At 40.2% G+C, this 27,614-nt stretch overlaps 1 protein-coding gene across 2 annotated transcripts; it reads left to right on the top strand.

Moving 5' to 3' along the window:
- Positions 1-2,994: 2,994 nt before the first annotated feature.
- LOC145443682 (uncharacterized) lies at positions 2,995-27,463 on the top strand. 2 transcript variants are annotated; one of them, XM_080321622.1, is made up of 4 exons: positions 2,995-3,716; positions 7,052-7,988; positions 24,589-25,045; positions 25,822-27,463. In XM_080321622.1, exons 1-4 carry the CDS (start codon positions 3,639-3,641, stop codon positions 26,315-26,317), a joined length of 1,968 nt encoding a protein of 655 aa, XP_080177748.1. In that variant the 5' UTR covers positions 2,995-3,638; the 3' UTR covers positions 26,318-27,463. The 2 variants fall into 2 exon arrangements, with proteins under 2 accessions (XP_080177748.1, XP_080177747.1); XM_080321621.1 differs by lacking the exon at positions 2,995-3,716 and adding an exon at positions 3,856-6,323.
- Positions 27,464-27,614: the final 151 nt, after the last annotated feature.

A 27,614-nucleotide genomic window follows, 5' to 3' on the forward strand; every position in this document is an offset into this window, starting at 1 on the left:
ATTCTTAAGCCTACTTGGTGTTAGAACGGCTGGCCTACTGAAATTATGTCAACATGAACCTATTGATTGTTGCGATATTGAATTCCTATATCTATAAATGCATATTTTCAAAATGCTGATTGTCAGCAATGACGTGCTAAAATCGTACTAGCAAAATCGTAATACTCTACGCGTTTATGTAACCATATTGTATATGGAATTACAATTTTATCAAAATCTTTCTTTCTTGGCCACAGGAAATGCCCACCCATACGTGTGACGAATGAAATAATTTACGGATTAATTCGGTGAATCGAATTACGATCTCATGTCCGTAAATGAATACGACGGAAATAACAGTAAATTTCGTTACGACCACGCATGTAAACTCGTTTACTGCTCAAAAGGTGTAAATTTACAGATTGATTCGGTGAATCGAATTACGATCCCGTGTCCGTAATTGACTACGGCTTAAATAACAGTAAATTTCGTTACGACCACGTATGTAAACTCGTTTACTGCTCAAAAAGGTGTAAATTTACGGATTTTTCTAACAGTGTGGTGGATCCATAGCTAAACCTGTGTTTCACTGTAGATAACTAACATACGGTTCGTTATCTATAGTTTCACAAACATTTTTGCTCGCGTACCATATTTGGAGTTTGTACAGTGTTCGCGTACCACCTAAAGTTATATCTGACTAAAGCAGGAGCTTAAAACTCGTAATTGTGAATATAGGGTTACCATACGTCCTCCTTTAGGATGATTTGTCCTCCTTTTCAAGGTTTTTGAAAATGTCCCCCGATGACGCCTAAATGTCCTCTTTTTTGAGAATTTTGGTCAAATTTACTGCCAAATTGGACTGAGATACCGTAAATCAGCACCGAAGTAAAGCTCCGGCGGGTATTCCGGGAGCTGAACCGGAAAGACTACCTTTATTTTAGTCAACCACCTGTTAACGTGAAGGAAAAAACTGTATTTTGGACGCTGAACGAGAATGTTGACCTAAGATTTTTCTCCGGTATTCCAAGCTTGAAAATTTTGGAAACGTGTCTTCCTTTCATGATTCAAAAATATGGTAACCCTATAGCAGACTTGGACAACTAGATAATTCTAGTTGTCTAATTTCACTAAATTAGAGAGAAATGCCATTAATCTAATTCTAGTCTAATTTGTGAAATGTTTCCATGCTCTAATTCTAATTCTAATATAATTTGTGAAATGCTTTTATGCTCTAATTCTAATTCTAATCTAATTCATGAAATTTCCCTATTCTCTAATTCTAGTTCTAATCTAATTATTGTTCTCCTGAAAATGCCTCTTTGTCCGAGGCATATTGCATTATTGGAGTGAGTTAACAAGGTTATACCTCTTGCGCAGGGAAATCCAGTGCCAAGCCGCCATCGCCATACTTACACCACGTGCAGTCATTGTAGATATTATGACTAACAATAGCTTGCTAGAGTAGCTTCTAGTCTGCGAACAACATTCTAGTTTTTAAAACTTTACGTTAGTACATCGCTGTTCTGACTACCATGGGCGATGAGCGATGCCCATGGTTACCATAAAAGAAGTAATATTTTATTTTATTAAAGTATTGTCAAAATCGAGCCAAGCTTGGTGTACAGAAGTGAACCATTCTCATGGTTATGGGAATGCTGTTGTTGTTGTTTTTGTTGTTTATTTAATAAAAATATGTGGCGCTTTTCGTCTGACGGCCGTTTGCACCACGCACTGTGATTTGATATGAACTGAATTTTGCTGTATCCATTTCCCATGTACAATTTCATTGAATTTCCAAGTTTTTGCGAACCAAGTAGCTCTAATTCTAATTCTAATCTAATTTGGAAAAAGCTTAGTAGCTCTAATTCTAATTCTAATCAAATTTGGAAAAAACTGTTTAGCTCTAATTCTAATTCGAATCTAATATGTAAAAACTGTGTAGCTCTAATTCTAATTCTAATCTAATTTGAAAAAACTGTGGAGCTCTAATTCTAATCTAATTCCGAAAAGCTGAAAATTTTGTAGTTGTCCAAGTCGGCCTATAGTGCAGGAGTGGCCAACCTGCGGCCGTAGAGGGAAATTTGTGCGACCGTGGACAGTGGACACGTATTCAATTCGCATGTATTGGCGGCCGTCGACATGCAATTTGAATTTAACGAAATGACTCCAGATTTCTTGAAAGATTTTAATTGATCTTGAAATTTTCTTCGTGCCGCGTGAGATTCAATGTGACTGCACTTTGCAATTTTAATTCAGTAGCGCCCGCTGCAATCAGAGCCCAACAATACAGATTCGAACAGCAGAGGAAAATGATGCGCCGGAAATTCATTAGGGAATCTGAAAATTTTTGCGCGCTTGGCGCGACTATGAACATTGAACAGTCCCGTAACATTACCAGTGACCACTCGAGAGATGCCTGTGCGTACAGTAAGCCTATATCGTTAAATAAATTAGTCCGGAGTTCACTGGAAAATGGAAATGGACATAGACACTGTAACATGGGTATTCGGCGTCCAGCTCGATCATTACGACTATGCCCTGGAATGCGGCCGTAGGGTACATGAGTTGTCCGCCACAGTAATGAAGGCTATGATAGTAATCGAGTGAAACGCGAAAATAAAACAGGAATATTTAATTCGAACAAAGATATTCATAAGCTGCTATATATGAAGTATAATTTCGGGATTATAGACTACTCATACCAGCTTGCCCTAAAATGGAGGTTCGTGAGTCCGAGAGTACAATGAGCGTCGGCACAAGCACTCATACTCTACTTCAGACTCCGCAATATTAACATTCGTTATTCTTGACTCAAATATATTTGCTCAATTTTTATGTTTCCTCAGTTTTTCTTGTGAAATGAGTATGTCATTGTGGATATGCGCCCTATGCCAGTCCACGTTAGTATAATGTTTTTAATTTATGAAGGCAGGGTGATTTTTGTAAACGATATGACTCCACTACATATATAAACAGTGTGGTATGCCTTTTGATCAATGAACTAGCTGACGTGCCGAGACTACCGAGCGTGTAACGTTAAGACATACAAGCTGCATCACCTCAGCGCAGTATCATATTTCATTAATATGTTAGAGTTAGAACAATCGCTTCGCACTTATAACATGCATAATATTGAAAAATATGAGTTTGAACTAAGCAACTGCGCTATCTGAGGCGTCGTGGCAGTTCGGCAATCCACCATAGGCACTGAGTTTCGGAATCATCACGATTCAGAGGTTTGTCTGTACTCCTCCCTGCATCACTGTTCTAACGGCGTCCACATGAATATAGAATGAAAAGAATAAGGACGCGAAAAAAAAACAGCCGAAAGATCAATATAGAACACGGTGTAGTCGGGCAATAATACCTGTGAACCAAGATGTATTTTAAATTAGTGCACCACATATAATGTCGTTTCGCGTTCTCGTTCTCCAATCTGTATTGCATTATGGTTCTCTTGTGTATCGCGTCGTACATGGTGAGTTTGTGCAGACAACAAAATACCAGCGCCGATGATTGATGTTTAGGCTTGGAGTACATCAGAAATTCAATAATTAGCATCTCAATTTTTTCAGATTTATGGCTCTGGTAGAAGTTGTAGTCAATAGATTTCACTGTTGATAGGGCTATAAACGGAGTCCTAAGACATTTTGGACATGGGAAAGAAGGGAGAAAGATTGTTACGCCTGCTGCGGCCGAAACGGGGGAAAACATACAGCGAAGAAGTGAAAAAGGTATGTTTGTGCTTATATGTCATATTGTTGACGTTGGAAGGTCAGTGAACAATTTTACATTATACAGATAGATATGTTATATTGAACCGGGTCACGATATGTAAGTCAATTTCGGGGGTAGCAAACTAGCAATTACATATGTAATTTAAATTTGGGTTGGAATTCATACTATAAACCCCTTAAATGCAGATTTCATGGTAAAATTCAAGCAAGGCTTTTTATCATTGATTTGTAATTTTACATTATACTGATGAAGATATTTCTCAACCCTTGATGTAAGATTGCAAGGTGGTTAACAGGCTCATCGCATTGTGCTTAAGCGTTGTCCACTGTCCAGGCTCAAATTAGGGGTTAATTTAAATTAGGGGCAATTGATGCGTACACTCTCCACTGCATGACCGCTCACCGCTCACATCGCTTCTAAAGGTACATTAAGCATTTGAAAGGCTGCTGAACGGCTGATTTATCATATATTCAATTCACCCGATACGGAAGAAATGTAAGAAGTTTACAAGTTTATTAGAAACTCAAAGTGACGTAATTCATATTTTCTAGTGATCACTGGTCACCTGCTCTATCTCAAACAAGACCGACTTTGTCTTTATCTGGACTGGGGTTGCATTCTCTTGCATGTGTGGACGTTAATACCAAGTACGCTCAGGGAAATAGATTAAGTTGAAGTAGAATTACCTTGTCTATTCGCTGGAATTATCCCAAAGTGAAAGATTTCGTCGCAAGGAAGTAGTGCCAACTATCTCACCAAAATTCTACATGCTATCAATATATCCACTTGACCAAGATATGCTTTTAGTCTTCTTTGACATAACGGAAGGGCGTAAAGTACGGATATGCTAACGGGGCGTCAATCCGAAACGGTTAATAATCACTGTTATAGATTGTAGATTCTGCTATAGCCCGGTGGTTGTCGTAATGTCGGACGCTATTTAGTGTTTGTATATTTACCTAACCAATTCCATCAATGTAGTACTATCATCATTTCGATAAATCTGTGTATGACCACAGATTGTATTATTTTGAAATTACTAGAATTTTGTCAAGTGAGGCTAGTTTGATTCTTTAATGTAAACAAATCTTGTTGATTTGCACAATATATGCTGTTTACTCGCTGCAATGAATGGACCATTAAAAGCTCTGCGGACACACTTCTTGGCAATTAGTGCTTCCGTTGCCATTTCATAAATGATTTAATATTCAATTTTACTTTTAAAGATTATAATTTTCTCACTATATTTCCGTGAAGTCGTTGTCTGTGAAGCGTTAAGTGATAACTAAAAACTGTGAACGCACTATGGTAACGGCTAGACCCACAGTATTTCGTGTAAATCGCTGTATATTCAATTGTTCCAATTGCACGGTATCACGGCACAATGACAAAATCATAGTCCAGTACACCTAAATTCGTGACGTCCCTCAACCAAGCACCCATAATGATCATTCAGATGGACAATTGGCCATAGTAAAATAAAGATACCTGGACTAGATCCAATTAAGTCTATTGGGAGTCAAAATAATCTTTGAGCGTCATGAAGCCGTTACACATACGAGAACTGTCACAGCAGTGCGGATTTAGGCTATACAGAAATAACTCGTCATAAGGAATCGTCATGGTTGGTGGTAAATCGTATGTTTGGATGCGATAGGTGCAGCTTCAATTCATGTCGGATATTGTCACGGGGGCAATCTCAATCTGACAAAAAAGCTAGATTTGCGGGTAAAAATTTCAAACATTACGCGACGCTTCATTTCCGCGTCGACGTCATCGAAAATGCGTCACAATCATAAAAGCTGAAGTTCGTGATATTGGAGCGATAGATTCGTTCAACTTTTAAATCTCACATGCATAACTATACCTAGTCCTAGTAGATTCTGTCTGTTATTGGCAAAGTTAAAACAACACCATAAAGATTATTTGCCATAGTCGAAAAATCTGTCCAGTTTAATTATGATCGGAAAATGATATTGGTAGTCACACAAAGTAATTACGAAGCAGTATTCTGAATTTTATCGCCCATCAGTCCAATAATCATAATTTGTAGTAAGAACCGGCGTTGAGGTTTGATGTACGATTGTATTTCTGAAATTGCACAGAGCTTGGTCGATAATTATTGATCACACGAGTGTCGCAGCCATGAAATATGATGACTCATCCTAGCAGCGTCCGAAAGCGTCTTTCGCGAATCTTTCAAGTCGCCAAAAATCGGAGCGATCAGAATATGTATTTTGACGATTCTAATCACACAAGCTTGTCGACAGTACGCTGTAAATCTCGCAAATACACCGGCATTGCACAGTGTTTGCTTAGTATGATGCCGGGTGAATCGTAAGCGACAACGTCATAAGCCAAGTCATTTCATTTGTCATTCAACCGGTACGCGATTACCGGAACTGAGCATTGCTTCGGAGAAAAATAAACATCCCGATAACGCGAACCGTCTTTGCTAAACAACGCATACGTCAGCAGCAGCTAACAAAATGCTCCCAACTCTTCGCACATTCAATGCTGTAGCGGGAGTTCAGGATCTAGCGATGTCTCTGACAGGATTTTGCTTCAGAAGGAAGGGGAAATCTAAACGCCGCGATACAGAGGTAAATGAAAAACAACGTATAGACGCAGAAATTTGTTTAACATGTTTAGCGAATATTATCTTGGACACTATGGCAATGAATTTGTAGATGCCAAAGATAAAGAAGAAGCAAAGCGAAAAGTTAGTCCAGAAAGTGCGATCGTGTATTATTGCTTCGTTTGTTTGTAGATGTTTTATTGGCTTTCGAATCGAGAAAGGTGACACGCGGTGACTTATAATATAGATAGAAACCACGAAATGAAAACATTCGATTGTGGGGAATGCTGTACTCCTATGCAATGGACATGTGTGGGCGAAAGAATCTCACTCATCACTCCAAAATAAAAGTGTTTGTCTGAAAATCGGGATAGTCACGGAATTATGATTGTATGCAGACCGATATCGGAATTCTGGACCGATAGTGAGGAAAATAATTTTGCCGATAAAACGATATTTTATTCCAATATCAAAATCTGACATATAGCTCAAATTGAACTTCTAATTAGTGACAGTAATTTGAAAAATGAATTCCATGTCAACATCATCCATATACGATGAAACTGCAGCATAATGAAAAATAGCATATCCGTTTAAAAGGTGCTTATTGTACGATAGTTAGGAAACGTAACTTTTCTGCATTTTCTCCTAAAACTGAACTTCTATAATATTCATAGATAAGTCATCTCATATCGGCGCCGAGTTAGTCATAGGAATGAAGATGCGGCCTTTATTCATTATTTTTATCAACAGAATTTTCCCGTTGTCCAAGACAATCAAGTCGCGCAACCGAACGACTACTACAAAAGCTCAAACAACGATGATTCGAAAGTGGGAACAGACGCAAGGCCGCATAAAATTCAAATTGATGATGACACGATGGATCAAACGCAACCAATGCCCGAGAAAGAAGCGGTACATAACAATGGAGTTGTGACACCAGCCCTGAATGCTACCCCGGAGAAGATTCGACCTTTATCTTCTTTACCTGCGAATCGCGGAAGGGCGAGATTCACAAGCGGACAAAATGATCAGGATCTTTCCGAACATCCACAATATAACGAGCCTACCTCACGCCTATCGACGGATTTTCGAAGTAAACGCCATACTCCGCCAAAATTCAGCGATGAGTCTCAAGATGTTAGATCAGACGCAAAAGCAGACTCTTGCAAAAAGGAATTCCCGTCGAAAAAGCCGCGACCAGCCCAGCAATGCGACAAGACCGCTCTAGCCGATCCTGCAATGATATCCTCGTCACCTACCTCATTTATCCGTGACCGTTTCGGAGATCTTATCTACGAACAGCAGTGGGCGTCCAGCTCTCAGTGCACAAATCGCAGCCCAGACCACGCATTCGTGACGAATGACAACCATTTCACTTCAGACGAGCATGGTACATCACACACGAACAAATTATCGTTATTGCAACTTCATCGACACTGTCAGTCGCAGTCGCGTCCTACTTATATCAATGACACACACCGCGTCGACGCCGGTTATCGCGAATCGGGTCAAAAACTCGCGTTCACCGTAACTGATAAAGAAGGCAAAGGTATCGAACTGACAATTGCAGTATACGGTGCTTCTCCTCTGCTCACTGCTGTAGTGCAACGAAAAGACGATTGTGGTCCAGTTAGCACGCCATCTTGCAACTCAGCGGACGGAAATCGCTATCAGAATTTCGAATCTTGTAAGTAAACACTTTAGCTTGTACATGAAGCGCACATGTTGCGGGCGCCCATTCTTGTACCGTACGATGTACAGATTGTACAATATACAAGTACACTTGCTTGTTGGCTTTATGTGTTGTTTAGCAGTTGGGTAGTACGCGGTAGTCGGTGAATAACGTCACGTATTTTGTATTCGCGGACTTTTTAACCGAAATATGTTATAAATACTTTTGTTTCTGAAACTTGCCGAGCACTCATGCGAGCCACCGTTAAATGTTGCTACAAAATAGCACGCCTCGGCCCAATCATGCTAGTCCGCTACGAAAATCTTTATTCGTAGATATTTAAAACAGGGGTCATTCTTGTGCAACAATTACCATTCCAAGTATAAGAAATGAAAAATACATTCGTATGTGTTTCACGTCGCACATCAGCGCGTTAACCAACTGCCCATAACGTCACCTTCGATATGGTTTGATTGGATGCATTTGTTCGTCATATTTTAAATACTGTTTAATAACGCATTCGATAGGATGACAATAATTACTAAAACACAGTCATAACCGCACGGCCGCAATTAATAATCATTACGAGCAATATTTGTACTGAAAACCACAGACCACGTTGACAGCACCAGATACACCCCATACTCGCATCGTACTGTTGTGTGGGACGTAACATCGCCTTTTCGTAAAGTTATAGCGAAAAGCTGCAGAAATAAACGAATGCTGACACCGCGGATTATGTGATTCTACATTATTCAAAATATGTTCAAAATAACTCAGGATTAATGGCTGATTCGGAATGTCCTGTTGTCGCCACAGTACGCACTCGCACTGCGAACCATAGAAAAGCACTTGAATCGGAATATAAGGCCTATGAGCACAACCGATCCAGATAATTCCACGGAATTTACCGGATTCCAGGAACTGACTTTGGGAATGCTATCGGACTAACGAGCCGTATCCTATGCCTGACTTCCTAAGAATTTCGCAGAATTGTACTTCAGCGTGTTATTTTATCGCGTTGGCGCCTGTCCGCTGGTGAAATGTAGAAGTTGTACGTTAGTACATCGATGTAATTATGACTACAAGGCTGGACGAAATCGAGTAACTGAGTGATTTCTATCGGAATCGAGCATCTAGCTTCGCGTAGAGTAAATTAATATGTCACTGATTTTAACGCCATACGAGGTGGGAGGATGCGGAAATGTGTACCTTTTAAGCGACCACAAAAACTACATAAACACCACACCACATAAAAATAATTTGGTAGTTTTTCTACCATCACTATCTAGTACCACTTTGAGACAATACTGTCGGTAGATCACTACTTCCCGGATATGCCATATCCCGGATATGCCATTTCCCGGATGTGCCATTTCCACTAACGTGCGTAGATTGGTATTGGATTTGGAACGCATAATGTCAGTACGAGAATGTATCGCCTCTCATTGATGGACTCGGATCATTCGGGGGCCGCTCTAATTATAACCGCACATTTTTACACGACTAGGTTGACCGGTTGAAAATCTTGTAATAATGAAAATTTGGAATCTTGAATGGGGGTGTCGTGATAACTTTGATTCCAAGCGAATCCCTTTGAAGCGTATTTGTCACTCAGCGCGCACGTAAAATGTCATTCTAACATTGCGGTATATAACCGCTTGCCGCAACATGAAATTCGATATACCGAAACCGATTCTCAGCATTGATACAAATGATATGATCTTGTACCGGTAGCGACGCGATGTTCTGGGTTTCTTTGTACACCGAAACTACGCCGATCGGGTTGAAAATTAGCGAATAAGCTGTCCCTTCGAAAGTGCTTAATGGACGCGTCAAAGTGTTGGAAATTGGATCGTGTGTACCGAAGGGATTAGCATTCAGCAAGATGTAAGAATGGATTTGGATTTAAAGATTTTGTCCGGGTTTAATTTGGACTTCGACATGGAATGTCTAATACAGAGTTTCTCAACGTAAAAGTTGTTTTGCGGTTGTGTGGCCCCCCTAACTGCGAAACTTGGAAAGCTGATGACTGCAAAAAAGCTCACCACCTTCTGTCAGTCCTGATCACGACTTCAGTATCACCTGGTTTCTAGTTGATGCCTAAAAAGCTATCTCACAGCATGTCATAAATTTATTAGTGTTGGCATCGTCCGTGTCGCTATGTTGACCAGTAGCCTATAGTGAGCATTGTCAGAAATACGGACAATTTAGTTTTATGCACGTAGTTTCAACACTGACCTTTCATGACCATTTTAAAACTAGTCCGCGCACCCCCAAGGTTAAGAACCCTCGGTCAAATGATTTCCAGCCTCTGCGAGGCTTTTACGGTACATAAATTTGAGTCATTGCCGATTTGGATTCGGATTCGGACATGACAAGACATGGACGCCGGATCAAGATTTGTTGGATTAGAATCTTCCAGTCAACTCTATTTTATGAGATTAAATTGTTGAAAATAGCCGCCAGAATTGCATTATTGACTTTTGTTACATCTGTGTTCTACTGTTGCCGCCAGCCGCGACCAATTTGCATACTAGTATAATACTCCTGTCGAAATTGCTTTTCTTAGAACGATTCGCCACAGGCGCTGTATAACAGCGCAAAGAGTCCGAAAAGTAAACAGATTGGCTCAATGTACATTTTAATCGTCATCCGCGGAGATATCTTATCGCTCTATACTATGGTACGTCGATTAGCATCGCAACAATAATGATATATCGATTTGCGATCATAGTGCGATATAGGATAATTTCCTCACCGCCACATCTACACTCCCTTCGTATACGCGTGTGTCATATCGAAGAATGAGAAATACATTGTAGATGCAAATATTTCGCTAGTATGACCGGTAACTTTAGCAGTTGAAGAGCAGCCTAACTTCAGGGATTTCTAAAACTTCTAGTTTTAGAAATCCCTGCCTAACCTGCAGAGCATTCGTATGTGATCCAACCAATAGCGTCATGATTCGACTACACTGTAACTATAGCAACAGATTATAAAATGGCGATCTCACTATATTTACCTAGTTATAAGGGTAATGCGAATACCCGAAAGGTTCTGTTTCGTGAGAACACGAACTTTAAAAAAAGTTCACTGCAATCATGAAACTATGGCGTTATGTGACGACACAATGCTAGTTACAAGCATTGCATTTCCTCATGCGAAAAACGCGTAATATTATCACATTTACGTTACGACGATGTCTACATAAATCTAAATTCTAGGTTTCTTTTATAAGTAAAATGGCGTGATATTTTAAGCAAACTTCTTGGAATCGGGGGGATGTCTATTATTCTTTTTGTCGATGTCCCCTCCTTGTTGCTAAAGTAATGTAGCAAGTGATAGCAAATTGAAATTGCAGGAAATTTGATGTACAATGTTTTGATTTTTGTTATTTCTCAAAATGTTCTCAGTGGCGAACTTACCAAGGTTGGTTTGCGAACTAGAACCTTTAAAATATCGAAGTTCAATACGAATCACGAACGTGCACCAAGCGTTCGCACCACCCCTACCATATATATATCACAACGTCGGTTGAATGTGTATTGGCCAACATAGTTTTAATGTCAACGACGGCGCGGAAGTTGCAAATGATGGTTACTCGACAATTCTCTATCCGCTAGCTGGCGGTATTTGATCAAATTTTGTCATGCAGCAACGTACTTCATTAATTTTGAAAAGCTGACTGGCGCGTAATTCAATAAATTTGCAATGCACTCGATATGGACGATATCATATAGTCGTGATAACTTTCGTCGATTCCAAATAGTACGTGTCCATATATGTGATGTGCATTGTGCAATGCACAGAATTTCATACCTAATAACAGCCTGTACCGAATTTATGGTCTTTGAGGTGCATCGTACTTTTTTCAACTGAATTCAGCGCACATGCGGAATCAAATCTCACTCTAAGCTAGCTCGAAGGAATTTTCAATCTAGTAGAACTAATGGCAGTATATGCAATCATCTTAATATATTTAATTTATCGTAACATAATGTCAAGTCTATGTTGTTTTTGGTGTTTTCGAGGATCTGATCCCAATCGCGTATTGACCAATAGGCCGCCACATCATGGCGCGACATTCTACTCATGACTAATTCATCAGCGGCGAGTACAGAGATGATATCGGTCTCTCTTGCTGACAAATTTGCGTATAACGCAACTGATATTCCCAAATGTAACCGCGGACCGGCGTCAAATATCTTAATAAGCATCGGAATATTCCAGCCACGTCCACAGCATTTCCTCAGCCGATTGATGTCGACAAGGTAATGACACCCTTCCCCGCCAGATACGCGACTGACAGGCAAAATGCAGATGCCGATGCATAAAATTTTAATGAAACGTGCTCAAGACTCGCTGCGGAATGTCGGTTTGTGCAAAGGTCAGGGTAATTATGGCTTGAGCGCTCGGGCACCTGCATCGCGGCGTGGAAATTAATTTGCATTGTACCTGTGGTACAGTGTACGGAACACGTACAATAGTAGTGCGTATATTGCGTTCTACACGCGTAACGGAATGACATTAGCAGAGGTGACTCAAATTGGATAATTCCTCACGTTGGCAAATTGCCGTGAGATGACAGCGTAACGAATGATGGAAGTGTGAAAATTCTATGTAACGATTTTGCATCACCTTCTTACATGACGCCACACTGGTTTGGCGTTCGAACAACTGTGACATCACTATATCCGGAATCCAACATCTGACAACTTGCCTGGTCCCGAGCGCGTTATGGATATTGTAAATTTTACGTTTTGCCTCCGTATGCTTTTAGTAGTTTGCGTATGGTCGGCAATTGCGATAGAGGTCGTACGATACGTTATAACGACCTTGTCAATATGTTATTCGGTAACAATATCCGGCAGATTTGAATTCCTGGAATGTGCTGTGTTTATGAGTGACAGAATATATTGTTGCCTTTGTGCCAATACCGTAATTGTGATAAACAATACTTGAAGCAGAGGAACAAGCAGTCATATTAGGAACAATTTTTGATAATACTGTTTCATACATGAGACTCCTGGAGGGTCATATCATCAATATATACAATATACACTATTCATGCATAAATAAACCCGAATATTTTCGGACGAGACTCGCCAGGGGTAATCGTCAGCAACTAGTAGAGGATTGAAAAGGACAATTAAATATGAATATATTATTGAATTGTCTGTTTCATACAAATTTAGCTTAATGCAAAATTTAGCTTGGGAATATTGGTTTCATTTGCAGCGCATTCGTCATAGGCATGAGAAGTCATTTAGACTAGAGAACCAGCTATTACAGGTGATCTGGTCAGTAACGAAGTACCCTTATACTTTTTTGGGGTACCGAAGTAAGTGATTCTGTTTTTAGAATACTCCCACTTCTATTTTAACAGTTTTTAGATCAAACTACATACTTATTACTCTTTAGATTTTGAATAGTAGAAAGTAGTTTTGTGATAAGATTGCATTGCTTTTATGAGTGAAATTGTCATAACAATCTCGTGAGCTAACCCCCCGTATCACAGTGACTGAATATGTATTTCCGAAGATTCCAATTATTTGTAGTGTCATCAGTCATCTTGCGTTAGTCGCGAAGTAGCCCATCCTCCGATTAATTGCTGAAAATATGTGACGCCTCGACCAAATCTATACTTACATGAGTATACTTTCCATGCATTTCGTTTTTATTTCCACTTGAAGGAGTTTTCATATGTCTCGGAAATTGTTATTTCGACTTGTACTTGAATTGCAACACTAACTGTAGTTAAAACATGCACTTTTGGTATCTACGCCTTTATCAAACGCAAATTTTCATCCCGTGTATACGCCTATTGGTAGACAGAATATTCAGCAGAATTCGTCCATATGCCAGAACCAACAATAACGTGTACTCAAAATATCTCTCGGTTTCGCAGATCCAAGCAGTGTCATGTCATCGCCAACAGTCGCGGTTCTTTCCGAATTTAGTTTGTTAGAAAAACACTGTCTACGGACTGTTCGCGCTTTTGTTCCAAAAATAGCGCTCTATATCCCCAGGAGAGTATTCGTTAAAACACGCGGTGATGAAATGTGAACAACTGAGCATTCCCGGAAACGTTGAGTTTCATCGAATTCCTACTTTCGTGTACGATTTGACCGCTGATTCATCTTTGTTAATGGCGCAGTGGAGTTAATCGCAGATGTCGATCTATCGTGGTTAAACTTAACTTTCTATCGTTGATTATGTCATCACGGAGAAGGTATCCGCACGGATATAGGCTACTGAATTTACTTACGTCTAATTGGGTTCAGAGAAAAACTATTTCAAGTAAATATAGACTAGAGCTCGTATCTGGCTTGGTTGAGATCCTTTATACTCTTATACTAGCTATATACTAAGTATGTGGTAAATGTCACCGCTACTGAGCCAGTTAATATTACTTTTATACATCGTGAGCACTCAAGCATCCTCGAATTCTACCGTATATTTAGTAGGTATATTTAAAGAATAATTACAATTCTACTTTAACATGTCGAAATATATATATTTTCCACTTCCAACTTATTATATCTGTACGATTATGTCAAGCAGATAGAGCTAATGGATGTGTTTGCATCGTTCTATAATAATCTATATCATCGCAATTTTCGTGACCGGCCATAAGCTGCGGTCGGTGCTGCGTAACCACATCGCGAATAAGTTTGGGATCATCTGCAAATCGTAAATTTGCAAGTAGGCATCGGCATTTGTGAGCTATCCTTTCTCCGTATTATACTGGGGTACTTCTACAACCACCCATTACCTATTGCTCGGAGTAACCTTGACCTATCTGCAGAAGCAGTACTCCCGGTCCCGGGGCGGGCGCAATATCTCCAAACGGAGGACAGGATATAGGAAAATTAGGTATCTGACGGGCTGGACTCTTGAATCGATACGTTAATCGCGTATTTATCCTCGCATACAGGGAATAAATAATATTTAACTTCAAAATAACAAAAGTTTAAAGCATAGAGACCAAAAACAGTATTTAATGCATTTATAAACGTAATGTATTTCAATAGCTGTTGAAGTAAATGAGACATCTGTGGTCGAGCAAACTTGTCAACAATTTCTTTGCACGATGGCTGCATGTCGTACGTATATTAACTCTTAGTAAAGACAGCAAGTGAATATCAGTTAGATTGAAACACAACTTTGTCTTGTTCAGTTCGTGGTCCAAAATGTTTGCTCACATAGTAGACCCCAACAAGAACAAAAGTATACTATAGTTTCATGGCCATCTTTCTCACGTTGGCAAACTTGGATTCATTAAGTGACGCATATTGTTTGTCTGCGCTTTTTGATTGGACGTAGTAAGCAAGTAGTGGGGGTTTGCGGTAGACTGTGGCAGCGGCCCGGATTATCATGGGTCGGGGCGGCACGCGGGTTGTATATTTCCCTCCCCTGGGACCTATGTAATCTTACACTTTAGCAATATTGGTGATATGATCATTGCCATTGTCAAGCAAACATTCTATATTCATTCGGATATCCCATGTTGCTTAGCGTCAATTAAGGCGGATAGAACTGGGCAAAATCCGAGTTGAGTTGAGCATTCTAATATCACTCGTAAGGACGTCATATCACTATGAATGATGTGAAACCTTTCATGTGACCACAAATAATGCAATGCCATTTATACATCACATTAAAGACAATTTGGTACTTTTTCGGCCATACCTATATCTCATTTCACATTGTAACAACAATACTCTGGGTCGACCACGACTTCACTTCACAGATACGTCATTTTCACTCACGTATACGTAGCTTTGTACGACATATTTCGTACAGTAAGTTGCGATACCACGAATCGAGGTTCCAGGGCTTCCCAAGTGGAAAATAGTATCGAAACCACAATTCTCGTTGATAAATGAACTCTTTAATGGCAGGGAGCGTATAATTTCAGTACTCGAATAGCAGAGATGAGCGGATTTGAAATTTCTATGTCCTAATCCAATCCAAATCCGAACCTTAAAATCCAAATCCGAATCCGAATCCATAACTTTTTCTTATTCAAGTCCATGTCCAATCCTAATCCGATTCCAACTGCAAATTCAGAAAAAATACTAATTTATGCAATGGAGGGGTTCGAAAATTTTCTTTCACATCCAACGATTCACTTGATTCAAGATAACTTAGTAACCATAAGTACATTAATAACTGATCGGAATAAAGTTTGTCGCCATTCGCCACACGACATTTCAATCTCCCAGAAAATAGGTAAATCCAATCCAAATCCTAATCATTTCTGAAAAAAATGTCTAATCCAAATCCAATCCAAATCCGACAAAATTTCACAAATCCTGTTTTTTCAAAACCTAATCCTAATCCATGCTCATCTCTGTCGAATAGCCGTAGTTCTGAGTGCCCTTTATGAAGTCACCAGTAAAACGACGGAGTCGATATTAATTGCCAAGTGTTATAAATTCGTACGGGTACATATTGGAACAATTCGTGCTCCTATACTCGTTAGCCGTCACGTGTCTTTTACGGGCCTTTGATATCAATTGCTATGTAAACTTGCGCAGTGTATTCTCATATACAATACCGTGTTCTCTTTGATTATAACATGACATTGAATCGCCGAGATCGTATATCTGTCCTGACGGATGCTAATGAAAGTCGATGACACATATCATTCATTACAATTCGGAAGATTTCACTGTTCGGGTGTTCGCGTACTGAATAAAGAATCGGAAATATAACGATTCACCGTAGCGGATGTTTGGATATAAATGTCACGCCACTGTTACGTCACCAACCTTAGAATTATTTGAGTCACTAACTGCTAGCAACATGCCACAAGCGTCATTAGGAACACAGTCGAGTATTTTTAATGCATCGAGACAAGTAATAAGAGAATATTTTGTCGAGAACTGAAATTATACGACCCTTGCCAACGATAATTTTAGTTTCGATACATTCTTCCTGCCGTGGAAACCTAGAAATCAATAAAGGCTGCAATATACCGCATCCAAAACACGTAGCAGAAAGCAATGTACTATATTGGAAGCGAAATTTATCTGAAGCATTGATCAATTCTAACATACAATCACAAAACAAAATGAACATGGTCGGGAAACTATCATAACATCTCGGGATTGTTTTCATTGTGGTCACTTGCCAAATCACCCATGCCATACTGTTATTATGTCATTACTCAGCTCCTTGATTCTGCCCAAGTGTATATTCTCATGGTTGTACGCACGCCTTAGGTTTAGACGTGCATGATATGCATGACTGCATACGAACAAGTGATGAATAGGCATCATATTCAGTAGAATACACGACTTTAAAATTATTTCACAGGCCGTTGCTTTGGCATAACGCGTTGCTTGTACCGAGAGTCCGAGACCGCAATACTCTTTCACGCGTGCAATGAAGTGTAATTGTGTACGCGGAATCGTGTTTTCGTGAAACCCAGGCATAGATACCAGACGAATTCGCGAAAGTGATCTTGTCATTTACTGTGTGGTTTCGAGAATTATCAAACGAGGACGTAGAATAGTACGCTTTTCTCGAATGTCACGGTGGCCAACAGTGCGCGTTTTCATCCGCGCAACAAGCCGCCAACCCTGTTCAATGAAACGCCGAGGTCTGCAAAATGCAATTCTGCTTACATTATGGCGTGTCCGTTTTGAGTTCTAGCTCCTAAGGAAGAGGAGCATGTATGTTACATCGCGTCATTCTATCGCGTTTCGCAACTCATAACCCGACAACCTGACACTACTCGAGTCTCATCTTTGTAATCATTGAACGTACGTCGTACGTCGGTGGTCCACGAACTATGGTAAGCGCGAAATTTGAGATTACATATAAATTTGTGACTTTCACCAAGTTATTAAAGCAAGATGTGTGATAAATGTCGAAGTTGCGTATGTATGTTGTTGTTGTTGTTGTTGTTTATTGAACAATGTAATGCTCTGTGCTTTGAAAACCGGGCTGTAATATTATGGTATATCGGCTCAGAGCTGGTACAAATAGTCATCTTTGGCACACAAGTAGACGAAGCGTCGTTAATTTCCACTCAAGTAAAAGTCGTAGTAGAGATTTCCGAGTAAGTAAAAAAATTGAAGCATTCCCGGGCTAGTTTTGCCAGAAAAACTGAAATCTGTTAAGTAGAAGTATTCTAAAAGCACAATCACCTGAGTAAGTAGTGTGAGTATAGGCAAAATCTATTTGAGTACTCTGAAAAAGAGGAAGCACTTTGCTACATACCACCTCTGTTTAGGGCTTTAGGCTATAGCATCTTAGCTCTCTTGCAAGGATTTCTCAAAGTTGAAATCATCTGATGAGTAGGGCGAGGCATGATCTAATAACTCGTTGATTCGATTCACAATCAAGTATTTACCTTCGAGTCGACTTTCCGAGTATCACTCATATGTCATCATATATGCTAGTACTCACCGAAAAGCTGAAATAATTTTATATGTGACTGTACCATCAATGTAACATAACGCGTTGTTACACCCCGCGGTACGGCCACTGATTCAAAGATATGTCGCTTTTATAGAGAGATTGGACGGACATGCGTATATGCTATAACCTCTATTGTTTATTTTCATGATTGCATACCCGACAATAAGACTTATTGAGACGAATATATTGCTTATGTGCATTGTCACTCGTCAGGCGTCATGATCGACCGGAATTTGCGGCGTCAACCTAACGGGTAATGAGGCTATTCAGTCTTCACCTCTTTTGAGCATGAAACCACTGTTCTAAGTATAAATAACTTATATTGTACGTGTATCGCGTACACTGCACTTGCACAATAGACATTGGACAAAACCTTAAATTGGTACGCAAGTACCGACCGAGTAACAAAGACGAGTAATTACTGTTGTATGTACTTGAACCACAAATCAAGCCGACTTACGCTATGAAATAGCGGTTTCACTACACGTCTGTACGTGTACGGTACGTCTACGTACGTCGTACACACGTGCAGTAAATGGTAGGCGTCGCTACTCATTTATGATTCATGCGTCTATCCTACAAGTAACGCTACGCCTGTCGATGGTGGATTCAAATAATATAAGCGCGCGTTTTCCAGGTGGCCGATTTTCGTTACCGAGAACTTGCTCATGGGAATAAGTATAAGGGATGGGGAATACGGGCGGCGGAAACTGCTTGATTTGCGTTTTGTACGCTATACAATACCCGTTAATTCTGTGGCTGATTCGGCGGCGGAAACTGCTTAATTTGCGTTTTGTACGCTATACAATACCCGTTAATTCTGTGGCTGATTTGTATGCTTAGCTGGCTGTGACAGATGAATTTGAATTGGGTGTGATTTTACAATCTCCTTCCAAGTAAATACCTAGATTACCAGCAAGATAGCCAAGAAAGAACGCGTAAGACCCATGTTTATTTTCTGGGCATTTGCCCATGCGCAGTTTCCCTGTACGATGTATAGTATACGTAGTACGTACACGTGCATTTATCAAAACGGGATGTGTAATAGGATAATGCGGGGCACTTCAACCGGGTATTTCGTACTACCTGGGGTGTACCAAAATTATAATAGGGTGTACCACCGCAGAGGAAAATGATTCACCCCATCAAGAAATATCAAGTCAGAATCGTGTGCGTTTCACGAATGAAGGTTTTTCTGCTACGTTTAGGTGATTCCAATATATATTTCGACTCTGTCTACAATCCTGATGGGACGTCAAAAATAACAACATGCAACAAAGTGATTATTAAAAACAAGAAGATGCATCATCATTAATTCTGTGTCCAAACTTTTCGAAGACACCCTCTACATCAGCTTTCTTTGTTAGTTAATCTGATCACGTGGGCAAAGAATGGATAAACATTTGACAGCATTATATGAAACAACCAATAAAGTCGACGAAATTATTTTTCCAGGTTCAAAAGCAACCCAGATAACATTGCCTATCTAGCATTTAAACTCCCAGTTTGGGTGCATAGATATAGTAAGCCTCCGGCACAGTTAAAAATATTCATACGCAAGGGCTATCCGCGGCGCCAAGTTTCCAGTAGCTAATTTATCATTAGTATATATGACGTCGAGATGCCGTGGCGGTTGTATGATATATATCTAATCGAAAAAGGCCGTGAATAGCGAAAAGGTTAAACACCCCTGGATTAGGCTTACTACGGAATCAGCGTGTTATGTGGCCAAGGGTGTACGAGTTTCAAATATGAGTTAAAAGGGTGTACCACGATGAAAAAGGTTGAAGAGCACTGAAATAATGTCAATTTTGTCATTCTATCTGCCACTCAGTACGCTTGCGGTCTATGCATGGATCATTGTATTAGTCATTTTTTCGTATTAGGTCCTCTGACATTTAGAGACTACAATCACTGCAATTACTGTCAAGATTGTATGATCTGACATAGTTTCATAAGGAATTGTGATCAAAACACTGAAAGCTACACATATTACTCTGCCGTGATTGCAAATCTAATTAAACCGGGATATAGGCGGAATTATCTGAGACGCGCGAGATCTGTGTGATTATTATTAGTCAGTTTCGAATGACGATTTTGGCAATTCCGATTCCCCGCCATCAATCGAAAGGTAGCAATTTCCTCGCGCGAGAATTTGTATGCCGAATTAAACGATAGCCTGTCAACCAATATTGGAGACGCATTTTTTAAACAATCGTTTCGATTCATTAAAGTTATTTGGCCGTGTTCGATAGGACTTTTATCACACCCCCTGTACACTATATCGAATACTATTAGAACTACTAATGCGATGTCCTTGCGAGTAAAATTTGCGATTACGCTAGTAGTTGTAAAATCCCATTCTGTAAAGGTACGCTATATAAGATACTAGTTGCGTAGAGGTGGTCAGTAACGAACTGCTTATACTTTGTTTAAGTAGCCTACTCAAGTAGGTTTTGCCCGCTTGTACTACGGACTCAACTGATCTCTCAAATCTACTTTTTGAATCTACTTGAGTATTTTTCAGATCTACATTTTCGACTTCTACTTGAAGTATTTCTGATATGGTTTTGAAATTTCTACACATTTTGTAAGATATACCGCTGTCACTTCTGCCTCAATTTTTAATAATATGTGGACTGTTCTCAAAAAATAAAATGTGAACACTTTCGGTTGTGACCATACTACATTACGGCAAATTCGGCATGTTTTCCCAGCTGTGTGCTAAAAAAAGCACCACTTTCGCTTGCGGCGACTTTGGGGTAAATCGATGAATTTGGCATGTTTTTCCGCGATCGGGCAGATGTCAACTGAAAAAGAAGATACATACTTCCATTAGCGGTCACGCTGTGATCGATTTGGCATGAATTTTTCCTTCTTAGGAACTATTTAGTCGATAGGTTATCGCGGGCCGCTCTTTGAACACCCCTGGCCTGGGATATACATATCCTGCTCTGAATCGCAGAATTCCCCTCTAGGAATGTGAAATTCCCCCGACTTGGGATCCTTTTGCCAAACGAGAATTGTGATGTCGTCTACTGAAATATCTAGCATTCCAATCAAGTAACATAAGGTATTTGGAACCGCCTAACGTAAATTATCAGTTGACATCTGAGAAGTAATCAAGATCCTTTGCGGGTAAACTATTATTTCTAACCTGACAGGCGATGTAGTTTGGTTGCTCAGACCCAGATTGAGTTGGGCAACGCAGGTTGCAGTTGATGGTGTCCGGTTATATTTTCTACCATTTTGGCTTACTATCACGACCATCATGGTTCTCCTCTGGCAATTTAGTTCATAGACAGCCGACCTTACACTCTTACAGTGAGGCGAGTATTATATATTAGGCTACATCAGGGGTGGGCAGACCTGCTGTATGCGCGAGCCACAACACAAAAATTCAAAAATACGAATTTATGACGTCACAATGAAATATAGGCTATCGAATGAAGTTAATTATTGTGTGGTGATACGATGGGTCTCCACTTGGGCTACAAGGTCTTTGAAATCATGATATGACGTCGAAGCAGTGCGGAGCAGTTCCTTGAAGTGCTGGAAGATTACAGCTCGGTACGGTACGACATTTTCTTGGCCAAACTCAGCAGTTATTGCTGGCCTTTGCAAAGTGCCGTATTCACATTCCAGATTGGTAGCCCGGAAATGATTGTGACCTGAGCTGGCGTAATTAATTATCGAGTTCATTGTTGAAGACAATGATTTATAATTGATTGATGACCAGGCATCCATTGCTGTGGGTGGAACGTTTCTGTGAACTCCATTCGAGAGTTCAATTGCGAAGTTACAACCCTGTATTGTCACCTTCCCCTTAGTTTCACAAGTCTTGCGTAAACCATAAGGAAAGAAGCAACACGACAACAATCCGCATATTGGTAATACTTGATAAAATACATCAATTTACAATCAGGTTAAACTTCCGTATCTAAATGTCGAAATGTATGTGCATATGTGCAATCAATAAAGAGCCGCAATCAAAGGCTGAAAGAGCCGAAAGCGGCTCGCGAGCAGCAGTTTGCCCAGCACCCCGGTATTACATTATATTGAACCGGGCCCGCGTATACTATGTACCCCCTTTCCTCTTTTTCCATTTCTCCCGTGTGCCATTTCCTTCGTGCGATATACGGAAATGCAGTTAAATGGCGAGGATATCATCACTCGTAAATATGTTAATAATATTTGCGTTGCAGCAAGTAATCATGTGTTGGCGCGAATACGAGAAATTTGTCATTGCGTCCATTATATTATTACGGGGGTCTTTTTTTGCAATGTAGGTGTGTATGAGTCACCAAATCCGAGCCGGCCAGGCCAGTAGCATCTCACTATAGCAGTCGTTCGTTACCCTCAAAACTATATAATCAACAGAAATGCAGATGTAGGGAAAAACACAGCATCATAAAAAATATTTTGGTAGTGCCGAGACGTGTAAATTTTTACCCTGCTATCAAATGTGTTGCTCCATCCAGACGCATGATTATTGATTATGTCAATCACGATTACCATTTCATCACACGTTGCATCATTTCGAAGTATCCAGAAGGCGGATTCATCGTCGAAATCCGTTGCTATTGACTCGGATTACTGCGTGCGGTCGTAGAATTTAGGAATTAGGAATTGGAATGAACGAGTCATATTTACGTTAGCGAGACGTTGATGTTTTTGAACATCCAAAATCGAGTTTATTCGGTAATATTTGCTCACTTTAAACGGTGTCGACACGTACCGACATCTCGAAAAGCTCTTTGTATGGCCACAGTGCACACCTCTTTCTCGTGTCAGTATACGGTGACATGGTATTACACGCGATTATACCCGCTTAAAATGACATGCTTTGCGTTTCGTCCTGGTGTAATTATACACACTATACAAGAATGCACGCTTGTTGCTGTACTATATGTGATTAATATCCGCGTAATCAGACGTAGCATGCATCGATAATCACGCTTGAGAGTTATTGCGGTGTACAATAAGGTAGCCCCGAATCAACAACAGCAAGGCGGGCACAAGAATCCGAGAATCATTCTTTCGTGAACCGAAAGGACACTGTATGACTTTACAACAGGATGCAATACAGACAGTTGAGCGAAACTTATTGTTTTCGTATCACCTAGTAGGGCGTAAACCTCCAGTTTTTGCATGTTGATCACGACGTCTGACATGATCCACAAAGCGTAGTTGACTTAACCGAATTCGATAATTTCAAATCCGAATACATTCGGATATATCCAAATACAGAGCTCCACATATCTCACTATCAGTATTACGCGGTTTTACAAGCAACACACCATTCTTACGTTACCAGATGTAGGATATTTATGGTTAATGGGTCTATAATGAACGACAGATACGAACCGTATCTCTAAGATACCCGATTACTCTCAGGTCTAAAAACACAGTCATCCATTAGGGATGGGCAAAATCGAATATTCTCTTATTGCTCATTATGACGTCATAAGGGATGGATGACGTGTAAAATTCGAATATGTAGCTTTCATGTGGCCACAAAAATAATGCCAGTTGTACACCGCATAATGGTAATTTGGTATTTTTTTGTCGACCATACCTAATTAGGCTGCTTAATTCATCGCACTTTGTGGCTATATCGATCACGACATCACAGTTCACAGTTATGTCATTTCCACCAACGCACGTAGATCGAGGTTTCAAGGTTTCCACGTTGGGAAACTAGTATTGAAATTATCATTATCGCTGAATAAATTGTTGTTTATTTGGTGCTTGTCGTGTGACGGCCTTTTGCACCACGGTTGATGAAATGCACAGTGTTTACCACGAAAAAAGGTCATGTGAAATAGCGATCAAATATCAGAATAACATATAAACATCCAGGTCAAAAATAGCGGTTACACGATGATAGTACAAATTCAACTACGTAAGGAGCTGTGCGACAGTTACTGAGCAAATTAGTATTACAAAAATTCACTTTTATTTCGGCACATCTATCGATGAGAACATCTATAAATTAAAAATTATATTATATCTTAGTGGATAGCGGCGAATAATTTCAGTGCTCGAGTATAGTCGTTTCATATTGCTCGATTCGTGTTCGAGTACTTGAATCATTGCGTCCAGACATACTGTTCAATGTCCATACATCTCTTACCCACCGACCAAAATTCACCGTCGCCACTTCAATTCATTACAGTTTCGGATCATTCTCACGATTACTTTGTCACAATCAACCGCGATCCAGCAAACACTGGACCAACTCGAGCCACAGGCATTCGTGAAGACTCGAGCCTAGAAAAGACACCTGAAAGGCAACGGAGTACTCCTGTCGTGGAATCAGAAATAGCTGGCGACTCGGAATACTCGCATGTCTCCAGTGATGAAATCGCCCTGCCTAAAGAAAGCTATAAACTAACGGAGGACTCAATCCGCAAGTTGAAGTCGTTTTGCGGGCGAAACGGGGACCAGACTTTGGTTGATACCGTGTACTCCTCTCCCGATAACGTGCGGCTGGTCAACGACCTCGCGAGAGTTCTGGAGAGGGTGGAGGAATGTCCCTGGTACTGGGGCGAGGTCGGTCGTCAGGAGTCTAGCAGGGTCCTGTCCGGGACGAGCCCGGGGACATTCCTGCTGCGCTTGAGCAGCGACCCAAAGTAAGCATTTTTATTGAATTTGATGCAACATTTGCGGCGTTGTTGTGCATGTTCAGTGCATAGATCTCATACAATTATATAAAGATTGGTCAAAGATAGTCACCATTGCTTCTCAAGTAATAGTATAGAAGCAACGACGTAAACTTTTACTCAATTACAAGTATAATTAGCGATGTCCAAGACACTTAAAATGACTACAAGTGGAAGTAGAAAATAAAAGGTCAGAAAAGAACCCGTGTAACTTGTTTCAAAAAGTAGATTTGCAAAGCAATTAATCGTAAGCGGCTATATACTTCCAAAATTTCAAGATTTCTTATCGCGACCACTTCGTAATAACTAATGGGCCACTCTTGCAATCTTCGAAAATACATTCCGTTACAATGATACAGGAACAATTTGCACGCGGTGGAATCCCCGTATGCCCACTGCCCAGCATATATTAGGGATTTCATTCCATGCTGTATCATTATCACTGTACCTTTAAAGTATATTATTATACATTTGGATTGGAGTATTTGATTATATTAAGCTTAATGGTGTAGAAATATGCACCTGAATAGGAGAATTTGGTTGTATAGTAACTTTAATCGTGTACAATTTTGTACTCATTTATATCAACTCAAATATAGGATTAAGCCGAATGAAAGGAAATTAAACAAACTTAATCTAAACGTGCACTTGACACTACATGGTACCTAAATCTCTGCCGTCGTGTCCTCATTCACGTGTGACGATATGAGTCAATACCAAACAATCACCAGTGCCCCCTTTTGCAGATATCTCTTCAGTATTAGCGTGAAGACAATAGTCGGCCCGATGAGCATCCGAATCGTGTACGAAAAGGGGTATTTCCGATTCGATTCTGAGTTCACCAGAGCCCAAAGGCAGGCGAGACATTCCGCGCCCAACGGGCGCGGGGGACATCCCAACTACCTGCACAAGACCACAAAGAAATTTCCTTGCGTCATCCACCTGATATTATACCATACGAGACATTTGCAATCTTCTACAGAGGACTCGCCAAGTCCAAACGCGGACGACCGCGCCGACGGGCATTTCATGTGTTACTGGCCCTCTAGAAACGGTAATCGTAAGGAAATACCAGTGTTGCTCGCTACACCTCTGCCTAAAAAAGGATATTTTCCATCTCTTCAAAATCTGTGTCGCGCGGCGTTGAGCAGAGAGCATAAACTTTGGCGGTCCGACAACGAAAAGGTTCTCGTCCACACGTCACTGCGAAGGTTTATCGCGCGATATCCTTATCCTGTTTAACCCGCGTTGGGTTTCCACACACGTCTTCACTTTCTGTAGCTGCTTTTTATTTATTTGGTTACGACTAGAGTTGGGCACAACGATTCGAGAAATCGAATCCGAGTCCAGCACAAATTGTAACGATCCGAGTCGAGTAATGACAGTTGATTTTTTTAAGTAATCGAAATATACGCCTTCACGAAAAGGAGAATACGTCAACTACGATACAATGACAATTATCCTTTCAATTCTCATATCTACCGTTGGAGCCTCGAAACCTCGGTTATAGCCGTACCTCCTGATTGAGAAACAAACATGCTGCATTGTTTCACGAGGCTACGAATGTTTAAGCAATGAATACTGAACTCGGTATCGAATCTCCATGGTACTTGATTTTGCCCAACCCTGGTTTTTACTCCAAAGGTTATATATACCCACGCTTTGAAGAGTTTTCTGTTAGCGTGCCATTTGTTTACGTTGCAACGCCGGATGTTATCAGCGGATATCACCTCACATGTGTAGTCTTGGCGTGACTCGTTGATAGTACATAACATCTGATATATACTGTTCCTCGGAAGAATAACGGTATTTCATTATTTGTGAAGAAGAAGTCGGTCTTGGTTTGGGATCATGTAATTTTTGAAATTAGTTTCAATGGACACTTTTATAGTCGTGTCGCGTATCATTCGTTGCAGAGCGCACATGCAAAACTGGCATTATTCGGGATAAATCGAGCTGAAATTCCAATTTCAGTTTAAAATTTACAGGCACCATCCTAGACGAGTGCTCGTATTTACGCGAATAATACGTGATGAGTTATAGAGCTTTCCGAGACAGGCCACGACTATCTCAAGTAGAAACAAGAAATCGGCGCTGTATTCGTATGTTATTCATAAACTAATGTAAGGGTGATGATACGCTCGCATCGGTATTGCAAATGACACTAGTTTTACGGAAATTTATTCCTTAATTTGGGGATGAAACGGCTACGCTATAACATATCAGTAAACGCAACGCACGTAAAATCCACTTAGTTCCTATACTGACTTGCATTTTTGTTCCATTTCAGCACGCAAAATCGCGCATTTTCTTTTGTTGCAGTCGTAAACATTTTTCGTGACCACCTGGAGACATCATTTCAACTGTAATACAATATCTGTCAGTTCAGTCGTGTTACCGCAAACGAAGGAGTAAGACAGAAACGAGTGTCTTATCAGCCGAATTTGACTATGAGGAAGATAAATCAATCGAGAATAGAGGTTCTGAGAATATGTATAAGTACTGGTGTTGAATTATTACGATTGATCAGACTATACTA

This window comes from Botryllus schlosseri, chromosome 7, assembly GCF_051294905.1.
Source record: "Botryllus schlosseri isolate E-star chromosome 7, Bs_hap1, whole genome shotgun sequence".
In the NCBI taxonomy this organism is placed as follows: Eukaryota; Metazoa; Chordata; class Ascidiacea; order Stolidobranchia; family Styelidae; genus Botryllus; species Botryllus schlosseri.

Excerpts from the sequence above, each read along its gene's own strand:
- LOC145443682 (XM_080321621.1), top strand. The coding sequence starts at position 6,210 with ATGCTCCCAACTCTTCGCACATTCAATGCTGTAGCGGGAGTTCAGGAT. Across the intron at positions 6,324-7,051 it reads CTAAACGCCGCGATACAGAG|AATTTTCCCGTTGTCCAAGA; the intron begins GTAAATGAAAAA and ends TTTTATCAACAG. Across the intron at positions 7,989-24,588 it reads CTATCAGAATTTCGAATCTT|TTTCGGATCATTCTCACGAT; the intron begins GTAAGTAAACAC and ends AATTCATTACAG.